This window comes from Denticeps clupeoides, chromosome 5, assembly GCF_900700375.1.
Source record: "Denticeps clupeoides chromosome 5, fDenClu1.1, whole genome shotgun sequence".
Taxonomy (NCBI): domain Eukaryota; kingdom Metazoa; phylum Chordata; class Actinopteri; order Clupeiformes; family Denticipitidae; genus Denticeps; species Denticeps clupeoides.
The window spans coordinates 33,751,962-33,769,093 of record NC_041711.1 but is presented as its reverse complement, the minus strand read 5'-3'; the positions used below and the strand labels follow the sequence as shown (position 1 = coordinate 33,769,093).

At 46.2% G+C, this 17,132-nt stretch overlaps 2 protein-coding genes across 3 annotated transcripts; both read left to right on the top strand.

Annotated features, from left to right (window-relative positions):
* Positions 1 to 72: 72 nt before the first annotated feature.
* cyp11c1 (cytochrome P450, family 11, subfamily C, polypeptide 1) lies at positions 73 to 3,970 on the top strand. The gene is made up of 9 exons (XM_028981847.1): positions 73 to 406; positions 593 to 748; positions 878 to 1,092; positions 1,647 to 1,850; positions 2,245 to 2,432; positions 2,892 to 3,058; positions 3,157 to 3,235; positions 3,334 to 3,555; positions 3,645 to 3,970. Exons 1-9 carry the CDS (start codon positions 132 to 134, stop codon positions 3,753 to 3,755), a joined length of 1,617 nt encoding a protein of 538 aa, XP_028837680.1. The 5' UTR covers positions 73 to 131; the 3' UTR covers positions 3,756 to 3,970.
* A 20-nt stretch (positions 3,971 to 3,990) lies between these two features.
* Positions 3,991 to 16,344, top strand: pklr (pyruvate kinase L/R). Of its 2 annotated transcripts, none has more exons than XM_028981846.1 (11): positions 3,991 to 4,051; positions 6,244 to 6,408; positions 6,539 to 6,630; positions 7,260 to 7,391; positions 7,808 to 7,994; positions 8,085 to 8,358; positions 9,394 to 9,544; positions 10,338 to 10,490; positions 15,004 to 15,170; positions 15,263 to 15,444; positions 15,535 to 16,344. In XM_028981846.1, exons 2-11 carry the CDS (start codon positions 6,270 to 6,272, stop codon positions 15,639 to 15,641), a joined length of 1,584 nt encoding a protein of 527 aa, XP_028837679.1. In that variant the 5' UTR covers positions 3,991 to 4,051; positions 6,244 to 6,269; the 3' UTR covers positions 15,642 to 16,344. The 2 variants fall into 2 exon arrangements, with proteins under 2 accessions (XP_028837679.1, XP_028837678.1); XM_028981845.1 differs by lacking the exon at positions 3,991 to 4,051 and adding an exon at positions 4,723 to 4,865.
* Positions 16,345 to 17,132: the final 788 nt, after the last annotated feature.

Sequence of the window (17,132 nt, the reverse complement as noted above, 5' to 3'; positions counted from 1 at the left end):
TGGAGGGCAGAGAAAGGAGGGCTGATGGGAAGCAGGAGGGCGGGCGGGCGGGGGGCTTGTTTGCTGGAAAGAGTTTGGTGCGGAGGATAGAATGGCTAAACCAGACCAGAAGCAACAGAGCTAGTGACAGCATGCTCAGCTCCACAGCACGTCTGTCCATCAGTCCCCTTGCAAAGAGGGTCCTGTCCGTTCCCTTGGCAACCCAGGCGTCCGAAAATATAGACGCAGCGGATGGCGGACTGACAAGGAAGAAAGACAATGGTGACGGAATACAACCGTTTGAGAAGATCCCTCACACTGGGAATAATGGGTGGATCAACCTACTGCGGTTCTGGAAGGAGGACCGATTCAAAGACCTGCACAAACACATGGAGACCACCTTCAGCACACTGGGACCCATTTACAGGTACTGGAACTGGGCAGGGGATGCATGCAAGTTCCACAAGGAACAGAGTTTACTTCATCATCTGAGCCTCCTGTGAAGCTACAATGTCCTGGATTAGCTTGCTGGCAGTAGCTCCATTATGAAATGAGCCAGAGATGAATTACAAGAAGAAACATGACGGCTCTATTCCATTCTGTTCTGTTGCAGGGAGAACCTGGGTTCGCAGAGCACAGTGAATATTCTGCTCCCCGCTGATATAGGGGAGCTTTTCCGCTCCGAGGGGCTGCATCCCCGTCGCATGACCCTGCAGCCCTGGGCCACCCACCGCGAGACTCGCAAACACAGCAAGGGGGTCTTCCTCAAGTACTGTACCTGTGTACCTGACGAGACTTGGCAGCACAAGGCTGGTGTGGCTTTAATACATCTGCTGCTCTACCCTGTGTGTGTGTGTGTGTGTGTGTGTGTGTGTGTGTGTGTGTGTGTGTGATACAGGAATGGCACAGAGTGGCGTGCCGACCGTCTCCTGCTGAACCGCGAGGTCATGATGAGTTCAGCAGTGCGCCGCTTCCTGCCCCTCCTCGATGACGTAGCGAGGGACTTCTGTCTGATGCTGAGGAGGAGAGTGGAAACGGAGGGGAATCGGGGAGACGGCTGCCACAGGCTGACCCTTGACCCCAGTCCTGACCTCTTCCGCTTTGCCTTGGAAGGTCAGCGGTCTGAGCTTATCACTGTAAAGATTGACGCACTTCAAACTAACCCTCTCCTTTATGACCCCGCTTTTCAGTTATGTAATCTGCATATTAATAATTCTATAGGTTCATAGAGGGCTGTGACATGCACAGTTTCTAAAACATGTCTGTTGTCATGTTCTCTAAACTGAGTCAGAAACAAAGTTGGATTCCTCACTTAGTGGATAGTACACACACTCACACACACTCACAAATAACACAAAGTAAATCCTATGCAACTGCATGGATTTTCTCGGTAGGGAGGCTGCACTTTAATACAAGCCCTTGATGTGAATGCCATGAATGTGACACATTCTACGCCTGTGCCGTGTGTGTGTGTGTGTGTGTGTGAGAAGGAGTGTGAGACGGTAATAGAGTGTGTGTGTGTGTGTGTTATTTGGGCCAAGGGTAAATATTCAGATTAGTTTGGGTTAAATTTGGCTCGGGTGCTGATGCTCTTCATACAGACAGCGTGGAGGTTGGGGGTGTCGCGTTATCCCCATATTGGATTCTTTCTCCCACTCCCTCCACAGCCAGCTGTCACGTTCTGTACGGCGAGCGGATCGGCCTGTTCTCCTCGTCGCCTTCCCAGGAGTCCGAGCGCTTTATCTGGGCAGTGGAGCGGATGCTGGCCACGACCCCGCCCCTCCTCTACTTACCCTCCCGCCTGCTGCTGCGTCTCCGCGCGCCTCTGTGGACTCAGCATGCCACCGCATGGGACCACATCTTCAGTCACGGTACGACCTCCCAGCCTGGCGTCTCCTTCACCGGTCAAGCGGAATGAACCCTCCAGTCCACATGTGAAGTGCTGCTGAGGGAACACTGGTACCTTCATAACATGAGCACCCGGTGAAGTGAATATATTTATTATCCTGGTGCAGCCGGCAGCGTGAGGCTGGCAATTAGACAGAAATTAGATAGCCGTTGGAAGCTGCTGGCAACTCTTGTTAGATGTTCCTGGTCTGCAGTGGTCAGGACTCCAACTGAGCATCTAGTTGATGTTGGCAAAACCACAGCACATCTTCAGAGGTCTAGTGAAGTCCATGGCTGGAGGATTCGGTGCCAGTTTTAACTTCCTCATTACTGTTATTCTAATTTTTTTGTCGATTATCCAAACATCTTCATATTCAGCGGAGGCCCGGATCCAGACTGGGTACCAGCGCCTGCGGGCTCAGCAGTCAGGGGCTGTGGACACGGCGGTGGGGGGGCCAGCCGGACGCTTCGCTGGGGTGCTGGGCCAGCTGATGGAGCGAGGGCAGCTATCTCTGGAGCTCATCAAAGCCAACATCACCGAGCTAATGGCAGGGGGTGTGGACACGGTAAATAATCATCATGTTCAAATGGACTGTAAAATTAATATAGAATAGTACGAAATATGGTTCTCAAACTATGGTACACAGCTTCTATGTGTTTAGATGCAATGCAATTATTATTCTCAAAGTGTGATACAGCCTTGTTGACTGCAGTAGAGTGAAGTGAAAGTGAAGTGATTGTCATTGTGATACACTGCAGCACAGCACACGTGATGAAATTTGTCCTCTGCATTTAACCATCACCCTGAGTGAGCAGTGGGCAGCCATGACGGGGAGCAGTGTGTGGGGACGGTGCTTTGCTCAGGATTCGAACCGGCAACCTTCTGATAACGGGGCCACATCCTGAACCGCTAGGCCACCACTGCCACCTGCTAGGCCACCACTGCCACCTGCTAGGCCACCACTGCTTGTATCCACTGTCACAGATTCATATGCTTTTTTTGCTGTGTATGACTGTGTTTTCAGACTGCGGTTCCTCTACAGTTTGCCCTGTTTGAACTGGCCAGAAATCCAGAGGTGCAGGAGAGGGTTCGCGCACAGGTGCAGTTGTCATGGAAACAAGCATCTGGCGATGCACAAAGGGTCCTGCAGGGCGCGCCACTGCTCAAAGGCACTGTGAAGGAGACGCTCAGGTATCTTTTATCTTTTTTTTAACATCTTTTTCATCTAATGAAATACAGATTTCATAGGAAAAACCCTGTCCTGTGATTTGTGGGGTTTTGTGGTGCAGATTATATCCTGTTGGGATCACTGTGCAGAGATACCCTGTGAGAGACATTGTGCTCCAAAACTACCATATACCTGCTGGGGTGAGTGTTTCCATAAGGAACTTCTATACCATTAACCCCAAAACTCAGAATGGGGTTTTCGATAGTCTGCTCCTCACCCCCGTGTGCTTTGTGCTCAGACATTAGTGCAGGCTTGCCTGTACCCTCTAGGCCGCAGCCGAGATGTTTTCCTGGAGCCAGAGCGCTTCCAGCCTACACGCTGGGAGCCTTCCAAGACTGGATTTCCTCGGGACACAGAGGACCAGGGGGCAAGCTTTCGCTCGCTGGCATTTGGATTCGGGGCACGGCAGTGTGTGGGCCGACGGATCGCTGAGAACGAGATGCAGCTGCTGCTCATGCATGTGGGTGACAGTGCAAGCAAGAGGCACAGACAAATTTTGATTTTCGACAATTCACATAATCAATTGTTCTTCTGTCCATCCACATTCAGGTCCTGCTGAACTTCCGCCTCAGTATTACGTCTTCAGAGGACCTCAAAACAAAGTACACCCTCATCCTACAACCAGAGTCCCCGCCCAGTATAACCTTTACCACCCTTTGACGCAACTTATCAATAAACTAAGAAATGCATCCCATAAACCCTTCAATAAAATCCATTTCTTATTCTGTCGAGAGCTGCATGCTAAGTGAACGATTGCACCGTGAATAAATCCCATCCACCACCACTTCGTACGTAGTAAACGGTGAGTGACGGTCTCCCATGTGTTGTCCCCGAGGAGCATGTGACACGTTCCCCGCGCGTCCACAAGGTGGCGCTGATCATTCGGCGTCAAGTAGAAAGGCCCCAGAAGGGACCCGATCATTTGCTCCTCGGAGGTCTTGAGGGCTTTTTTTTTGGTACGTAACTGTTCCTTAATTCGCGATGGAAAACAAATTCATTTTCACTGATGCCTTTTGTCGTTATTGCATTGCTTACGTCACTGTTTGGTAGTAACGCTTTAGTTGAATGTTTCGTTACGGACGTATACTTGCAGATGAAAACTTTGAAGCTAAGACATGACTGCCAATTCTGCGGGTTGTTAAAGTCTAAATAGTAAAATATATTTTTGAGCAACACGCGTGTCTGTCCGTGGAATCCTCGTAATTCTCGTGTCATCTTCTTCCACTTTTATTTGATTGTATTTCCTTATTGTCGAAAGTGTAAAAAGAGCACGTTTTGTTGGACGTCCAAAGGTCGCTTTATGATCATCTCCGCGGTGGGCGGGGTCCGACGCGGCGTAGTGGGCGGGGCTTCCGGCCGCCGGGCTGCGTGCGCGCTCACGTGGAGGGGCGTGGTCGCTAGGCTTTGGGACGCCGTCCAAGTTGACGTTTCAAGATGGACAAGGTGCTTGTTTCCACTTTAATAAAAGCCAAACGGACAAACATCAAATCTGTGTACGAATACTGTTCTTTCCGCTCCTGAGGTCACAGAGTCAAAAGTTCTGTCAACATTGGACTCGGGCTCATTTTAGCAAGTCCAAAGGTCCCAGACTGTCAATTCTAGGTAATCTGTAATGTTCTGTGGTTAAAGGGTTGGCCTACAGCTAAGTGAACTGAAGCAGAAATTCAGCCGATTTCTTCTTCTGAAAGGACAGAGATTGTAGGGAATAGTGTAGACGACAGCAAAAGTACAGATCCCCCTGAAACAAAACTGGACAAGACAAGATGGATGGTGAGTCTGACTGCATTTTATTAAAAGAACTGGGTAAGCTTTGGCGTTGTACATTTAAAACTCAAGCATACTTACATGATGGTGGGGCATGAACCAAGTACCCAGAAACATGTGCTGTAAGTTCATATTGAAACCTGTGCCACATCATGATCTGCTTTATATGACACCAAGCCAATAATCTATGTTTCCAGTTGAAAGCCCTTTAAAAAGCTCTCTTTGACACGAACCTCCAACCATGGACCATGAACCCTTTTATAATAATATTCTAAAAGTGTTCGCCAATGCGTTTACCAGCCAAAAATTGTACTATCCAATAATATTAGCAAATAAATTACTATATTAGATGGCATTAAATTCGAATTCTGCAGTGACGTAATGCTAAGCAAACTAGAGGAAAAGCAACCACAAAAATGTCAATCATTTAAAACCAAATGACTCTAAATCCTCACCGTAAAAGATCTATTTTGTCACTTTGTTTGGTTATTAGTGGCATTAAAAGTACTTGTTTGCAAATGGAAGGTGCTGTAGAGTTAACTTGATTTTAGCCACAATCATACATGCATTCTAACACTTTTCACGTCTGTTGTAGTAGGCGGGCTTTACAGTCACCTCTGTTACAGATGTTCCTTCTAGAAAAGACCATTCAACAACACAATGTAAATTATGTGCATCTGCTTTCTGTGGTGATTCATCAAACCGTGTGTGCGTGTGTGTGTGTGTGTGTGCGTGTGTGTGTTACCATCACACTCCTGACCTACTTCTGCTTTGCTGCACCAATCAGCCTGTCCTGCTGAGCTCTGGCTTCTTCACACATCCAGGGATCCCTGTGAAGCTGTATCTGTGTCATTGTGTGTGTGTGTGTGTGTGTGTGTGTGTGTGTGTGTGTGTGTGGGCGCGACACCCCACAGGTCAGTTTGTTATTTGTGAGATTCACAGACGTCTGTTTTCCTCTCCTTCTTTTACCGTTCTCTTCCGTCTTGAGCCCCATCATTCCGCTTCATGGTGAGATGCGTTCAACAGGAATCGACATCTTCCTCCCATCCATCCTTCCTCACTTGTTTGTCTTGCTGAGCACCACACTGAGATGTGACCTTGCCGACGAGCCGAACTCTCCTTGCGTCTTTTGTTGAAGTAACAGTTGGCAGATGCTGCCCACACGTCCATTATCATGAAGCAGGACTCCTGTCCCTGCCTCGCTCACATTTTTATTACAGCTTATTCTGATAATGCCAATTTGAAATGTAATTATTCTACGTATTGGTAGGACATGCGCACTTCTGCTCTTTATTCAATAAAGGGGTAGAATTGGTTGAATGGCCGTTATAAATAACCGTGTTTTCATCATCGGTTCAGATCTGTACGCACTTTACTCTTGCAGCTCGCATCAGAAGATACTCGGATGTCATGTCTCTCCCAGACTCGTTCATTCAGAAGCAGCAGCTCGATGCTTCCATGGCAGACACCTTCCTGGAGCATCTGTGCCTGCTGGACATTGACCAGGAGCCAATTGTTGCCCGCAACACCAGCATCATCTGCACCATTGGTCAGTACAGACCTGCATAATCCTGAGCCCAGTCTGCATAGATTATCTGTCCGTGTGTTTGGTGTGAATGATGGCTGTGCCGCACCGGCTTGCTCGATCGTTCACCTTCATCGTGTTCCTTCATCGCCAGGCCCTGCCTCCCGATCGGTACCCAAACTGCAGGAGATGATCAAAGCCGGGATGAACATTGCTCGGCTGAACTTCTCTCATGGCTCACATGAGGTGAATAATTCACGTCTTATGTTAGTGGGACAAAAAGTGACAATATATTGTGATTATTTATATATGACGGCATCTTAGATGCTTAGACAACTGAGTGTCACACAATCAACTGTATTGTCATTATTGTTGACAACATTCTACTTGTTGCTGGTATAACGTCCCTTTCTACACCTATGCAGATATTTCATTCATTATCAGCCATTTTCCATTGGCCATCTTCAGGATTTTTTAAATTAACTGGGGTGATTGTAACATGGCAGCACGTTGTAAGTCGCTCAGGATAAGCGCATTATTGATCTACGTTGACCTTTTGTTCTAAAGCCACACAAATAGTCCTGCGCTTATCTGCTGCGGTCATTCCTGTTTTTTTCTTGATTGTTATTGTGATGCACAGCACACGGTGACACAACAAAATGTGTCCTCTGCTTTTAACCATCACCCTTGGTGAGCAGTGGGCAGCCATGACAGGCGCCCGGGGAGGTACCTTGCTCAGAATTCGAACCACCAACCTTCCGATTATGGGTCCATTTCCTTACCTCTGCAAGGCCAACCACTTCCCCTATATTGCTTTTGATATATGCTCTCTCTCTCTCTCTCTCTCTCTCCCTCTCTCTCACTCTGTCTTATAGTATCATGGCGAGTCCATACGGAACATCCGGCTGGCTGTGGAGACAATGAACTCTGATCCTCTGTATTATCGACCTGTAGCGATTGCGTTGGACACCAAGGGTCCAGAGATTCGCACAGGGCTTGTCCATGGCGTAAGACTGCACCACAACTTTAAATTCATGTTCATGAAGCACGGAGTCAGAGCTATCATATAATAGTTTTCATAAATAATTTCAATGTGTCCCTGAGCAAGACACTTAACCCTGAGTGTCTCCAGGGGGACTGTCCCTATATCCCTGATTGTATGTTGCTCTGGATAAGGGTGTGATAAATACCATGAATGTTAATTCCTGTACAGTTCAGTCCTGGTATCCAGTCCACAAATGTAAATGTAAATATCACATGTCCCGGCAAGGACGCGTCCTACTTATTCAACAACGTGGAGAATATTTGGACAAATTTGTATTTAAGGCAGTAGTCAGTGCAGGCAATAAAGCGTAAAATGTCCAGAAATGTGCAGCTGGTCAATGTCCAGAAAAGCATTTCTGTGTCTTTTTGTGTGTGTTAGCAAGCAGACGAGCAGGTGGAGCTGCTGCGTGGGGCAACAGTTCGTGTGGTTACCAAGGAGACGGATGGAGATAAGACAGATGGGTCTGTGGTTTGGGTGGATTACCCCAGTCTGCCCAAAGTGGTCAAGATGGGAGGCAGGATCTACATCGATGATGGACTTATTGCCCTTAAAGTGCAAGAAATAGGTATGAAACACACACCAACAATCAGGGACATGTCCTCCTTGGATCATTAAAAAACACAAAAAACATGAAATGGTCTATGTCCTCTGCCAGGCAAGGACTGGGTGGAAGCCTGTGTTGAGAACGGGGGGACTCTGGGTAGTCGCAAGGGCGTGAACTTGCCGGGTGCAGAGCTTGTGAACCTGCCCGCCGTGAGTCCCCGGGACCAGGCTGACCTGCAGTTCGGAGTGGAGCAGAAAGTGGACATGGTGTTCGCGTCCTTCATCCGCTGTGCAGACGACGTGCGTGCGGTCCGCCAGGCGCTGGGACCGCAGGGCAAAGACGTCAAAATCATCAGCAAAGTGGAGAGTCGCCAAGGTGTTCAGAAGTAAGTACAGCTGCAGCCGCACTGGTGGTGGAGAGGGCCATGCAGTCAACGTTGGAGGTCATGAAAGTCATGTCTACTGACATGACTTTCAGCTCAATATATTAGAATTACAGCCTTGGTTCACAGTCATTGGTAGTCACCTTAAATCAGGATATTCTGAGTGATGACTTTTGACAAATTGGTTGCGATTGAATAAAAGGTCATAAAACTCTATATTAAGACATCAGGGGAAGCAGCTAATCTGTTGCCTTTCCATAATTCCATATGGAGGACTGAGAATCAAAGGTGACATTTTGAGTGAATGTAAATATCTTAATCGGATTTTGGTCATTGTCTGTTTTGGTTGTGAAAATTACGACCCCTCAATATAGTAATTTTTTTAAGTGCCTCTACGAGATTTTAACATAATGCTGGCTCACGTCCTGTGAACTCCAGCTTGTAATTAATGGCCACAAAAATCCTCAGAGTTCTTGACATTCATTAGCTAATTGACCTGTGACCTTTCCCCTGTCATTGTTAGAAAAGGTCACCCAAACGGTTTCATGCCACTGTATGTAGACCTTTATAATAGAGTCCCTAAATGAGTCCCTACATTACAAGTACCACAGTAAAATGGTGCTTCCAGGAACCATCATATCCAGTCTCGGTCGTGGTGGAGCTATAGATGGAGTGAGTTTATACATTATAGATGCCACAGGCGTGACAGTGGTACAGCATGTTCTGCCAAAACTGAATGCATTTCCTATCTCATTTGCTGCACAGTAACCTTTAACCGTGTCTTTGTTCTTCATCTACTCCCCCTCTGACCTTTATACTCTGTCAGCCTCCTTTATTTTTCCATTTCCATCCTTTCTATCCACTATATTTACTCTCTTTTCCTTTCTCACTTCCTCGTTTCTCTGCTTCATTTATGGAAACCTTCTATTTGTGTCTCTCAGAGTCTGTCGTATCCGTTTCTTAATGAGTCCGTGTTGGTCACAGTCTCTCTCCTTCCTCCCACATGAACCTCTCTCTCCCCCTCTATGTTTGCACCAGCTTTGAGGAGATCCTAAAGGAGAGTGATGGAGTTATGGTTGCCCGTGGTGACCTAGGAATAGAGATCCCAGCTGAGAAGGTCTTCATTGCTCAGAAGATGATGATTGGACGATGCAACTCAGCCGGCAAACCCGTTATCTGTGCTACACAGGTTCTAACCGCAGAAGTGCACACACACACACACACACACACACACACACACACACACACTCTCACACTGGCGTGTAAAATACTGCAGTCTCCATTCAAATGGCACCACAACAGCCTAAAAGGTTCTCGGCACAGATTTTGTTTTCTCAGTGAGTGAGTGAGTGTCAGATAAATGTGATCTACTGAGACCTTCTCAATGGTCTCCAGTCTTATCCACAGTGGGCCGGTATGTATGCAGCTTTTTGGAGAAATCATTAGATGAGCTGCTCAGTGTCTGGTGTAAGGATTCTACACCAAACCACTAATGAGAAATGCAGTTGGGGGGGGTACACGGCCCTTTCTGAAAAAGATCATATTCCCCAGCTGAAATGGGACAATTAGACACAAAATGTGTGTGTTTTTCCAATTATTTCTTCAGATTTTTCCATGAAATGATCACGTCAGGCTCAGACAGCATGAACTCCCCTCCAGCTCATCTGAGTCACTGTGCTCCATCGTGTTCAAACCAAATGGCCTCATGCGGCTTGGCGGCGTTACAGGAGTTTTAATAGAAGAGACCAGTGAATGCCGAACATCCCCATGGGCATAAGCACACAGACACATACTCAGCGTTTACATTCATAATACTGTCACACACGTTGCAGCGGCAATATTTTATTTTATTTTATTTATATTGTTGTGCATGAGAAACACCATCGACCAGAATTGTGTGTCTTTGCTCACATTTTTTGATATATTGACTCACCGTGGCTCTTCTGACAGTCAGGGCCCGTGTCTCTCTCTCTCTCTTTCAGATGTTGGAGAGTATGGTGTCTCACCCCCGGCCCACCCGTGCCGAGAGCAGCGACGTCGCCAATGCTGTGCTGGATGGGGCCGACTGTGTGATGTTGTCAGCAGAGACTGCCAAGGGTCGTTTCCCAGTAGAAGCTGTGGCCATGATGCACTCGGTACTTTTCCGCTGGGTTTGAGTGTGTGGACTTGTCTGCATGTGTGTATGTATGTGTGTGTGGGTATATGGGCCCAATTTTAAGCAAACAGCAGAAGCAGCGTTGCCAGATATAAGATATACATTTTTGGATTTAGAAATATCACAGCAAACATAGACAACAGAAAATTAACATAATTGCCAACTGCAAAGCAAGAAAATAAAGTCCATGAAGTGGTGGGCATGGCCTGCTGCCCATCTTAATACGATAGAACAGAGCAAATATCAGATCTTTTTAGTCCAAAATCGGTCCACATTTGTCAAAGCAAACACAATATTGCCATTTAAACTATGCTGTAGCATACATGAATGAGAATTGGTTTCTCAATAGCTCTTCTCCTCAAGAGGTCTTCTTGAAATGTATAAAAACAACTAATCTGGCAACACCAGACGCGAGGAGCAAACACAAATAAGCTGATATTAAACACTGCTCAAAGAAATGAAGGGAACACAAAAAAAAGACATCCTAGATCCCAAACACTTTGTTCTTTACATAGTTGAATGTTCTGACAACAAATTCACACAAAAATTATTCATGGAAATAAAAATAATCAACCCATGGAGGTCTGGATTTGTGCCACACTCAAAATTAAAGTGGAAAAACACACTACAGGCTGATCCAACTTTGTCCTTAAGACAAGTCAAAATGAGGCTCAGTAGTGTTTGTGGCCTCCACGTGCCTCTATGACTTCCCTACAACACCTGGGCATGCTCCTGATGAGGTGGCGAGACTTAGTGGGAGACCTGGACTAAAGCACCCACACAACTCCTGTGGTGCTCCATGGCGTTGGTGGATGGAGTGAGACATGATGTCCCAGATGTGCTCAGTTGGATTCAGGTTTGGGGAACAGGTGGGCCAGTCCATAGCATCCTTTGTCTTGCAGGAACTGTTGACACAGTCCAGCCACATGAGGTCGAACATTCTCTTGAATCAGGAACCCAGGGCCAACCACACCAGGATATGGTCTCACAAGTGGTCTGAGGATCTCATCAGGCTACCTCTGGCAAGCACATGGAGGCCTGTTGCGGCCAACTTTGCCATGTGCGAGTGCATGGAGCCGAATGTTCTCCACGGCATCTCCAGACCTGGTCAGGACTGTCATGTGCTTAGTGTGAACTTGCTTTTGCTTTAACAAGAGCACAGAGCACCGGGGAATTTGCCAATCTTGGTGTTTTCTGGCAAACGTGCTGCACGGTGTTGGGCTGTAAGCTCAGAGCAGAGACATGCACATTTGTTGCCTGCTGGAGGTCATTTTGCAGGGCTCTGGAGGTGCTCCTCCTGTTTCTCCTTGCACAGGAGGTAGCGGTCCTGCTGCTGGGTTGTTGCTCTCCTACGGCCTCCTCCACATCTCCTGATGTACTGGCTTGTGTCCTGATAGCACCTCCATGTTGTGGACACTATGCTGACAGCAAACCTTCATGCCACAGCTCACATTGCTGTGCCATCCTGGATGAGCTGCACTACCTGAGCCACAATCAGTACGGCTTCCTATGTGGACAGTTTGATTTCACAGAAGTGGGATTGACTTGGAGTTACATTGTGTTGTGTTCCCTTTATTTTTATTTTTGAGCAGTGTTCTTTCATTTTTATAACGCTGAGGGGCACCAGAATAGTCATCAGTAATAATGAGAGTGAAAATCATTTACTCACTTTAAAATAAACAGCATAAATCATGACATTCTGTAGTCTAATCTAAGATTATTATACATAATCTGCATTATAAATTGTTTATTTAATTGAACCCAAAAGTAAAAAGCACATACATCCTCAAAAGAGGTGAAACAATAGTGGGAACAAATGAAGTGTCTCCTCTCCTCTCCTCTTATATTATATTTCCGAAGGTATTTAAAATGCGTATTCTAAGCATGTTTTAATTTATTTCTCATGAATTATGACATATAGTGCTGTTGATCTAGTTTTTACATGAAGCTCCATCCCACATCCCACCATTTTGTGTCTTGTGCAAAAAAAAACAAATATATGGAGTGCATATAATCCAAAACCATTTACAGCTTGCGGCTTGAATACAGGGCATTGTGTGCATTTAGTTTCAGTTGTTGAAGCTAAGTTTGCTAATTAGGGTGAAGCTGATTCATAAACACATACAACACTCAATCACAGTTCATTTGCTGTCTTTTAAACACTCATACACACTCACTTTTTATGCAAATTATAACCAGTTTATTTATGTGCAGACATAACTTTTCAAGCAGGTTGTTAGAATATGGTGGCCAGTGAGTACATAAAATTTCTCTTATAAATACATAATAATGCAGATTATTTTCCATAGCTGTTGCATAAAATATACAGCACTCAACCTCTATTTACATAATTTTTACACTCACCTAGCACTGAATATACTGGCTTCATCTGCAGAAAGGCACACGCACTATATTGGGACTAAAGTACACAGACTCTCCACCTCTCATTACTCGATTCACTGGATGGAAGGTTTTTTTCCACAGAATGGCTTTGATGGTTCCTTTAATGAGGAATAATTAACAGTCATCCACAGAGTTCACATTTAAAACCGGCACGCTTATATTTTAGTCTTTAGCTTTTTAGTTTTTTTTGTTGCACACTGCAACCGGCCGCCTTTAATGTGACCCTTAACAGTTTTTTACAGTAAAATACAGGTTGCACAAGAGTGCACACGTGTACACTTCTGCCTTTTTAAAGAACCTTCTGTTTTTTTTACAGAATTCAGTCTTCTTGGGTCCACACCTGCCATCAGCAAAGAAGACTTTTCTTTTTTTTACCCAGTAGGATTTTACATTTACTAACTTGGTGCTGTACGGCAAAAGCCAGTTGAACCAATAGTTGTATGCAAGGGTCATATGTTTATTCCTCACCTTCAGCTGGAAGTGTGAACCTTCACTGGTCTCACGATTCCTTTCTGATTTATCAATGCCTGGATAATCGTGCATTACAATGGATCCCATCAAATATTTTTTTTTCTTACATTATTTCACATTATGTTCTGAAATACGTCAGTGAGATGAGAGTTAAGGCCTCGTTCATACGGGCGTCTGAACCAGATTAGATCGGTTTCAACACCCCTACTTTCAGCACAGGTTGGAGTAAATGTTCACGTGAGAAGGCATCAGCATCGTCATCACCAAAAGTTTTGAGAATGACACAAATACTGGTTTTCATAAAGTATGCTGCTTCAGGTATTTTAGATATTTTTATCAGTTGTTTTTTTGACAATTACATACATTTTATGCAAAGAGTCAATATTTGCAGTGTTATGGCTCCATCATGCTGGAAAAGGGATTGTTCTTCATGGTTGGTAGAAGTTGCTGTTGGAGGATGTTTTGGTACCGTTCTTTATTCATGGCTGTGTTCCCTCTTGGATGAGAAGCAGACACACACATGAATGGTCTCAGGATGCTTTACTGTTGGCAGGAGACAGGACTGATGGTAGATCTCACCTTTTCTTCTCCAGACAATCATTTTTCCAGATGCCCCAAACAATCAGAAAGGGGCTTCATCAGAGAAAATGACTTTACCCCCAGTCCTCAGCAGTCCAAACCCTGTACATTTTCCAGAATATCCGTCTGGTCTTGATGTTTTTCTAGGAGAGAAGTGGCTTCTTTGCTGCCCTTCTTGACACCAGGCCATCCTCCAAAAGTCTTCACCTCACTGTATGTGCAGATGCACTCACACCTGCCTGCTGCCATTCCTGAGCAAGTTCTGCACTGGTGGCACCCCGATCCTGTAGCTGAATCATCTTCAGCAGACGGCCCTGACACTTGCTGGACTTTCTTGGGCACCATGAAACCTTCGAGGAGTTCAAACATCACCCTCCTTATAAAGCATCCAGTCTAATACTCAACCTCAACCAGCATGACTGAATGATCTCCATCCTTGTGCTGGTCAACACTCTCACTTGAGTAAACAGAGGAACACTGAAATGTTGTGGCTGGGATAAAATGCAGTGAAAATGGGTTTTCATGGCAAAGGGGGACTTTGCAATTCATCTGATCGCTCTTCATAACATTCTGGAGTATATGCATGTTCCCCGGCATGTTCTATTCCGGCATGTTCTATTCGCTGGCAAGTTGAGCCTTATCAGGGCCCTTAGTTTGTAAACGAGAATTGCTGGTGTCTTCCTCCTGTAAGTCGCTTTGGATAAAAGCGACTGCTAAATAAAGTAAAGTAAAGTAAAGTAAAGTAAAGTATTCCTGACAATTCGGCCTTATCGGGGCTCTTAGTTTTGTAACTCAAACCGAATGAGAATTGCTGGTGTCCTCTGGTAAGTCGCTTTGGTTTTGGTAAAGTAAAGTAAAGTAAAGTATATGCAAATTGGCATAATAAAATACGGAAGCAGCAAACTTTGTGAAAAGCAGCCGTTCTTCCAACTTTTGGTCCCGACCGTACATGTTGATGCGTTCCTGTCTAGAAATGAGGCCTTGGTCTAGTTTGAATCTGCTTGGTCTACTGGGAGTTTATGCACCTTTATTACTCGCAGATCTGCCGGGAGGCGGAGGCGGCCATTTTTCATCAGCAGCTGTTTGAAGAGCTGCGTCGTTTGACCCCGCTGTCCTCTGACCCCACGGAGGTCACAGCAATTGGAGCAGTGGAGTCGTCCTTTAAATGCTGCGCCGGGGCCATTGTTGTCCTCACCACGACTGGGAGGTGCATTGACCGCACGTTCACCGCCGGCCGGCCGGCCGGCACAGGCTCGTACTCCGCCCCGCCGAATGACCCGAATTGTGCGCCTTCCTCAGGTCAGCTCAGCTGCTGTCACGATACCGTCCACGCTGCCCCATCATTGCCGTGACCCGCAACAAGCAGGTGGCCCGCCAGTCCCAGCTCCTCAGGGGCGTCTTCCCTGCCGTCTTCCTTCCCAGCTCGCCGCCGGTGTGGGCCGATGACGTGGACAGCCGCGTTGCCTTTGGGATGGACATCGGTCGGTTGTGAGCGTGTGTTCACCCTGCAAGCCGCGTGGCTCTGGCCGTGCGAGGGTTGTCACACAGTCTCTCTCTCTCTCTCTCTCTAGGTAAAGCCCGTGGCTTCTTCAAGCCCGGTGACATGGTGATTGTCGTGACGGGCTGGAGTCCTGGCTCTGGCCACACCAACATCATGAGGGCGGTCACAGTGTCCTGAGCGCCACCGCCACGTGCCCGCTGCTGACACCTCTAACATCCGTCTCGCCGCCGCGGCGCCTCTCCGGCTGCTCCACGTTCCGCTTTGATGGATCCGCCGCCAATCTGGACCCATTAAAACAGATCTGCATTAATTATGCATGTATGTGTACACATGTAGGAATGATCAGGAATGAACCCATTTATTGGTCTTTAATTTTTTTACGTTCTAGAAAAAAAAAAAGAAATGACGCTCGTGAGGTTACCTAAAAAAACGACAAACAAGGTAAACAGTCCGGGTTTCTCTCCAACCGTTTCCAACCGTCCTGAAGGTTCAAGCCGGACTTTCTTATCATTCGCTCATGAAGTAAAAAACAGATTCACTTTCTCCTGCCAAAAAAACTTCTTCAAATGGCTCCATCTCAGCCTCCATAACCGCCACAGAGTAGGAGCATCCAAACTTCTAACTGGTAGCGTATATTGTAAAAATATGGCGATTTTGCGCTTTTCTCCGCCCTTTCTGCAGGGAATCCCTGACGGGAAGCAGCGCTCCGAGTGCTTCAGCTCTGAGAATGCGTCTCCAAGGGAGATGGACATCTAACATATAATTGAGCAGAGCTCACACCCCTCTTACTCCAAGTGTTTACTCACCTCTTCTTCGTTCAGGGTTTCCTCTTCTGTGTACATCTCCTGCTGGAAACTCCTAATAAAGCGACAATCACCACTTTCCTCCTCTGTGTGATAAGAATCCATAAGAAAAGTGACTTGAGTTCATTACAGAAAGATTTCTATAGTTTAAGAGATCGCACACCACCTTTATAGTGAAGTTCTTTTATAGAACAGATCTTTGTTGCTCCAGTTTAAAAAGCAACAACTGACGTTCTGCAGGCGTAGCGGACATGCTGGATTATTAAAACGGGCGAATACAGTACAGACCAAACGTCTGGACACCTTCTCATTCAACATGTTTTCTTGATTTCCATGACCATTTACGTTGGTAGATTCTCACTGAAAGCATCAAAACTATGAATGAACACGTGTGGAGTTATGTACTTAACAAAAAGTGGAGACCTGACCTCCACAGTCACCGGACCTGAACCCAGTCCAGATGGTTTGGGGTGAGCTGGACCAACAAGTGCTAAACACCTCTGGGAACTCCTTCAAGACTGTTGGAGAAGCATTTCAGGTGACGACCTCTTGAAGCTCATCGAAAGAATGCCAAGAGTGTGTAAAGCAGTAACCAGAGCAAAGAAACTAGAATATAAAACATGCTTTCACTTATTTCACCTTTTTTTGTTAAGTACAGAACTCCACATGTGTTCATTCATAGTTTTGATGTAAATGGTCATGAATATAAAGAAGACACGTTGAATGAGAAGGTGTCTCCAGACTTTTGGCCTGAACTGTGTGTAATATGCAAATAAAAACTTTTTAGAGGATGATGATGATGTGTGAAGGTGACGCCGGCGCTGCTGGGAGCGGCGATGACGCGGAACGTACCTGCGTCTGGAGC

Coding starts and splice junctions, on each gene's coding strand:
- cyp11c1 (XM_028981847.1), top strand. CDS start 132: ATGCTCAGCTCCACAGCACGTCTGTCCATCAGTCCCCTTGCAAAGAGG. Junction 3,236..3,333: donor ACTACCATATACCTGCTGGG/GTGAGTGTTTCC, acceptor CTTTGTGCTCAG/ACATTAGTGCAGGCTTGCCT. Junction 3,556..3,644: donor TGCAGCTGCTGCTCATGCAT/GTGGGTGACAGT, acceptor ATCCACATTCAG/GTCCTGCTGAACTTCCGCCT.
- pklr (XM_028981845.1), top strand. Junction 7,995..8,084: donor CCTTAAAGTGCAAGAAATAG/GTATGAAACACA, acceptor GTCCTCTGCCAG/GCAAGGACTGGGTGGAAGCC. Junction 15,445..15,534: donor TGCCTTTGGGATGGACATCG/GTCGGTTGTGAG, acceptor CTCTCTCTCTAG/GTAAAGCCCGTGGCTTCTTC.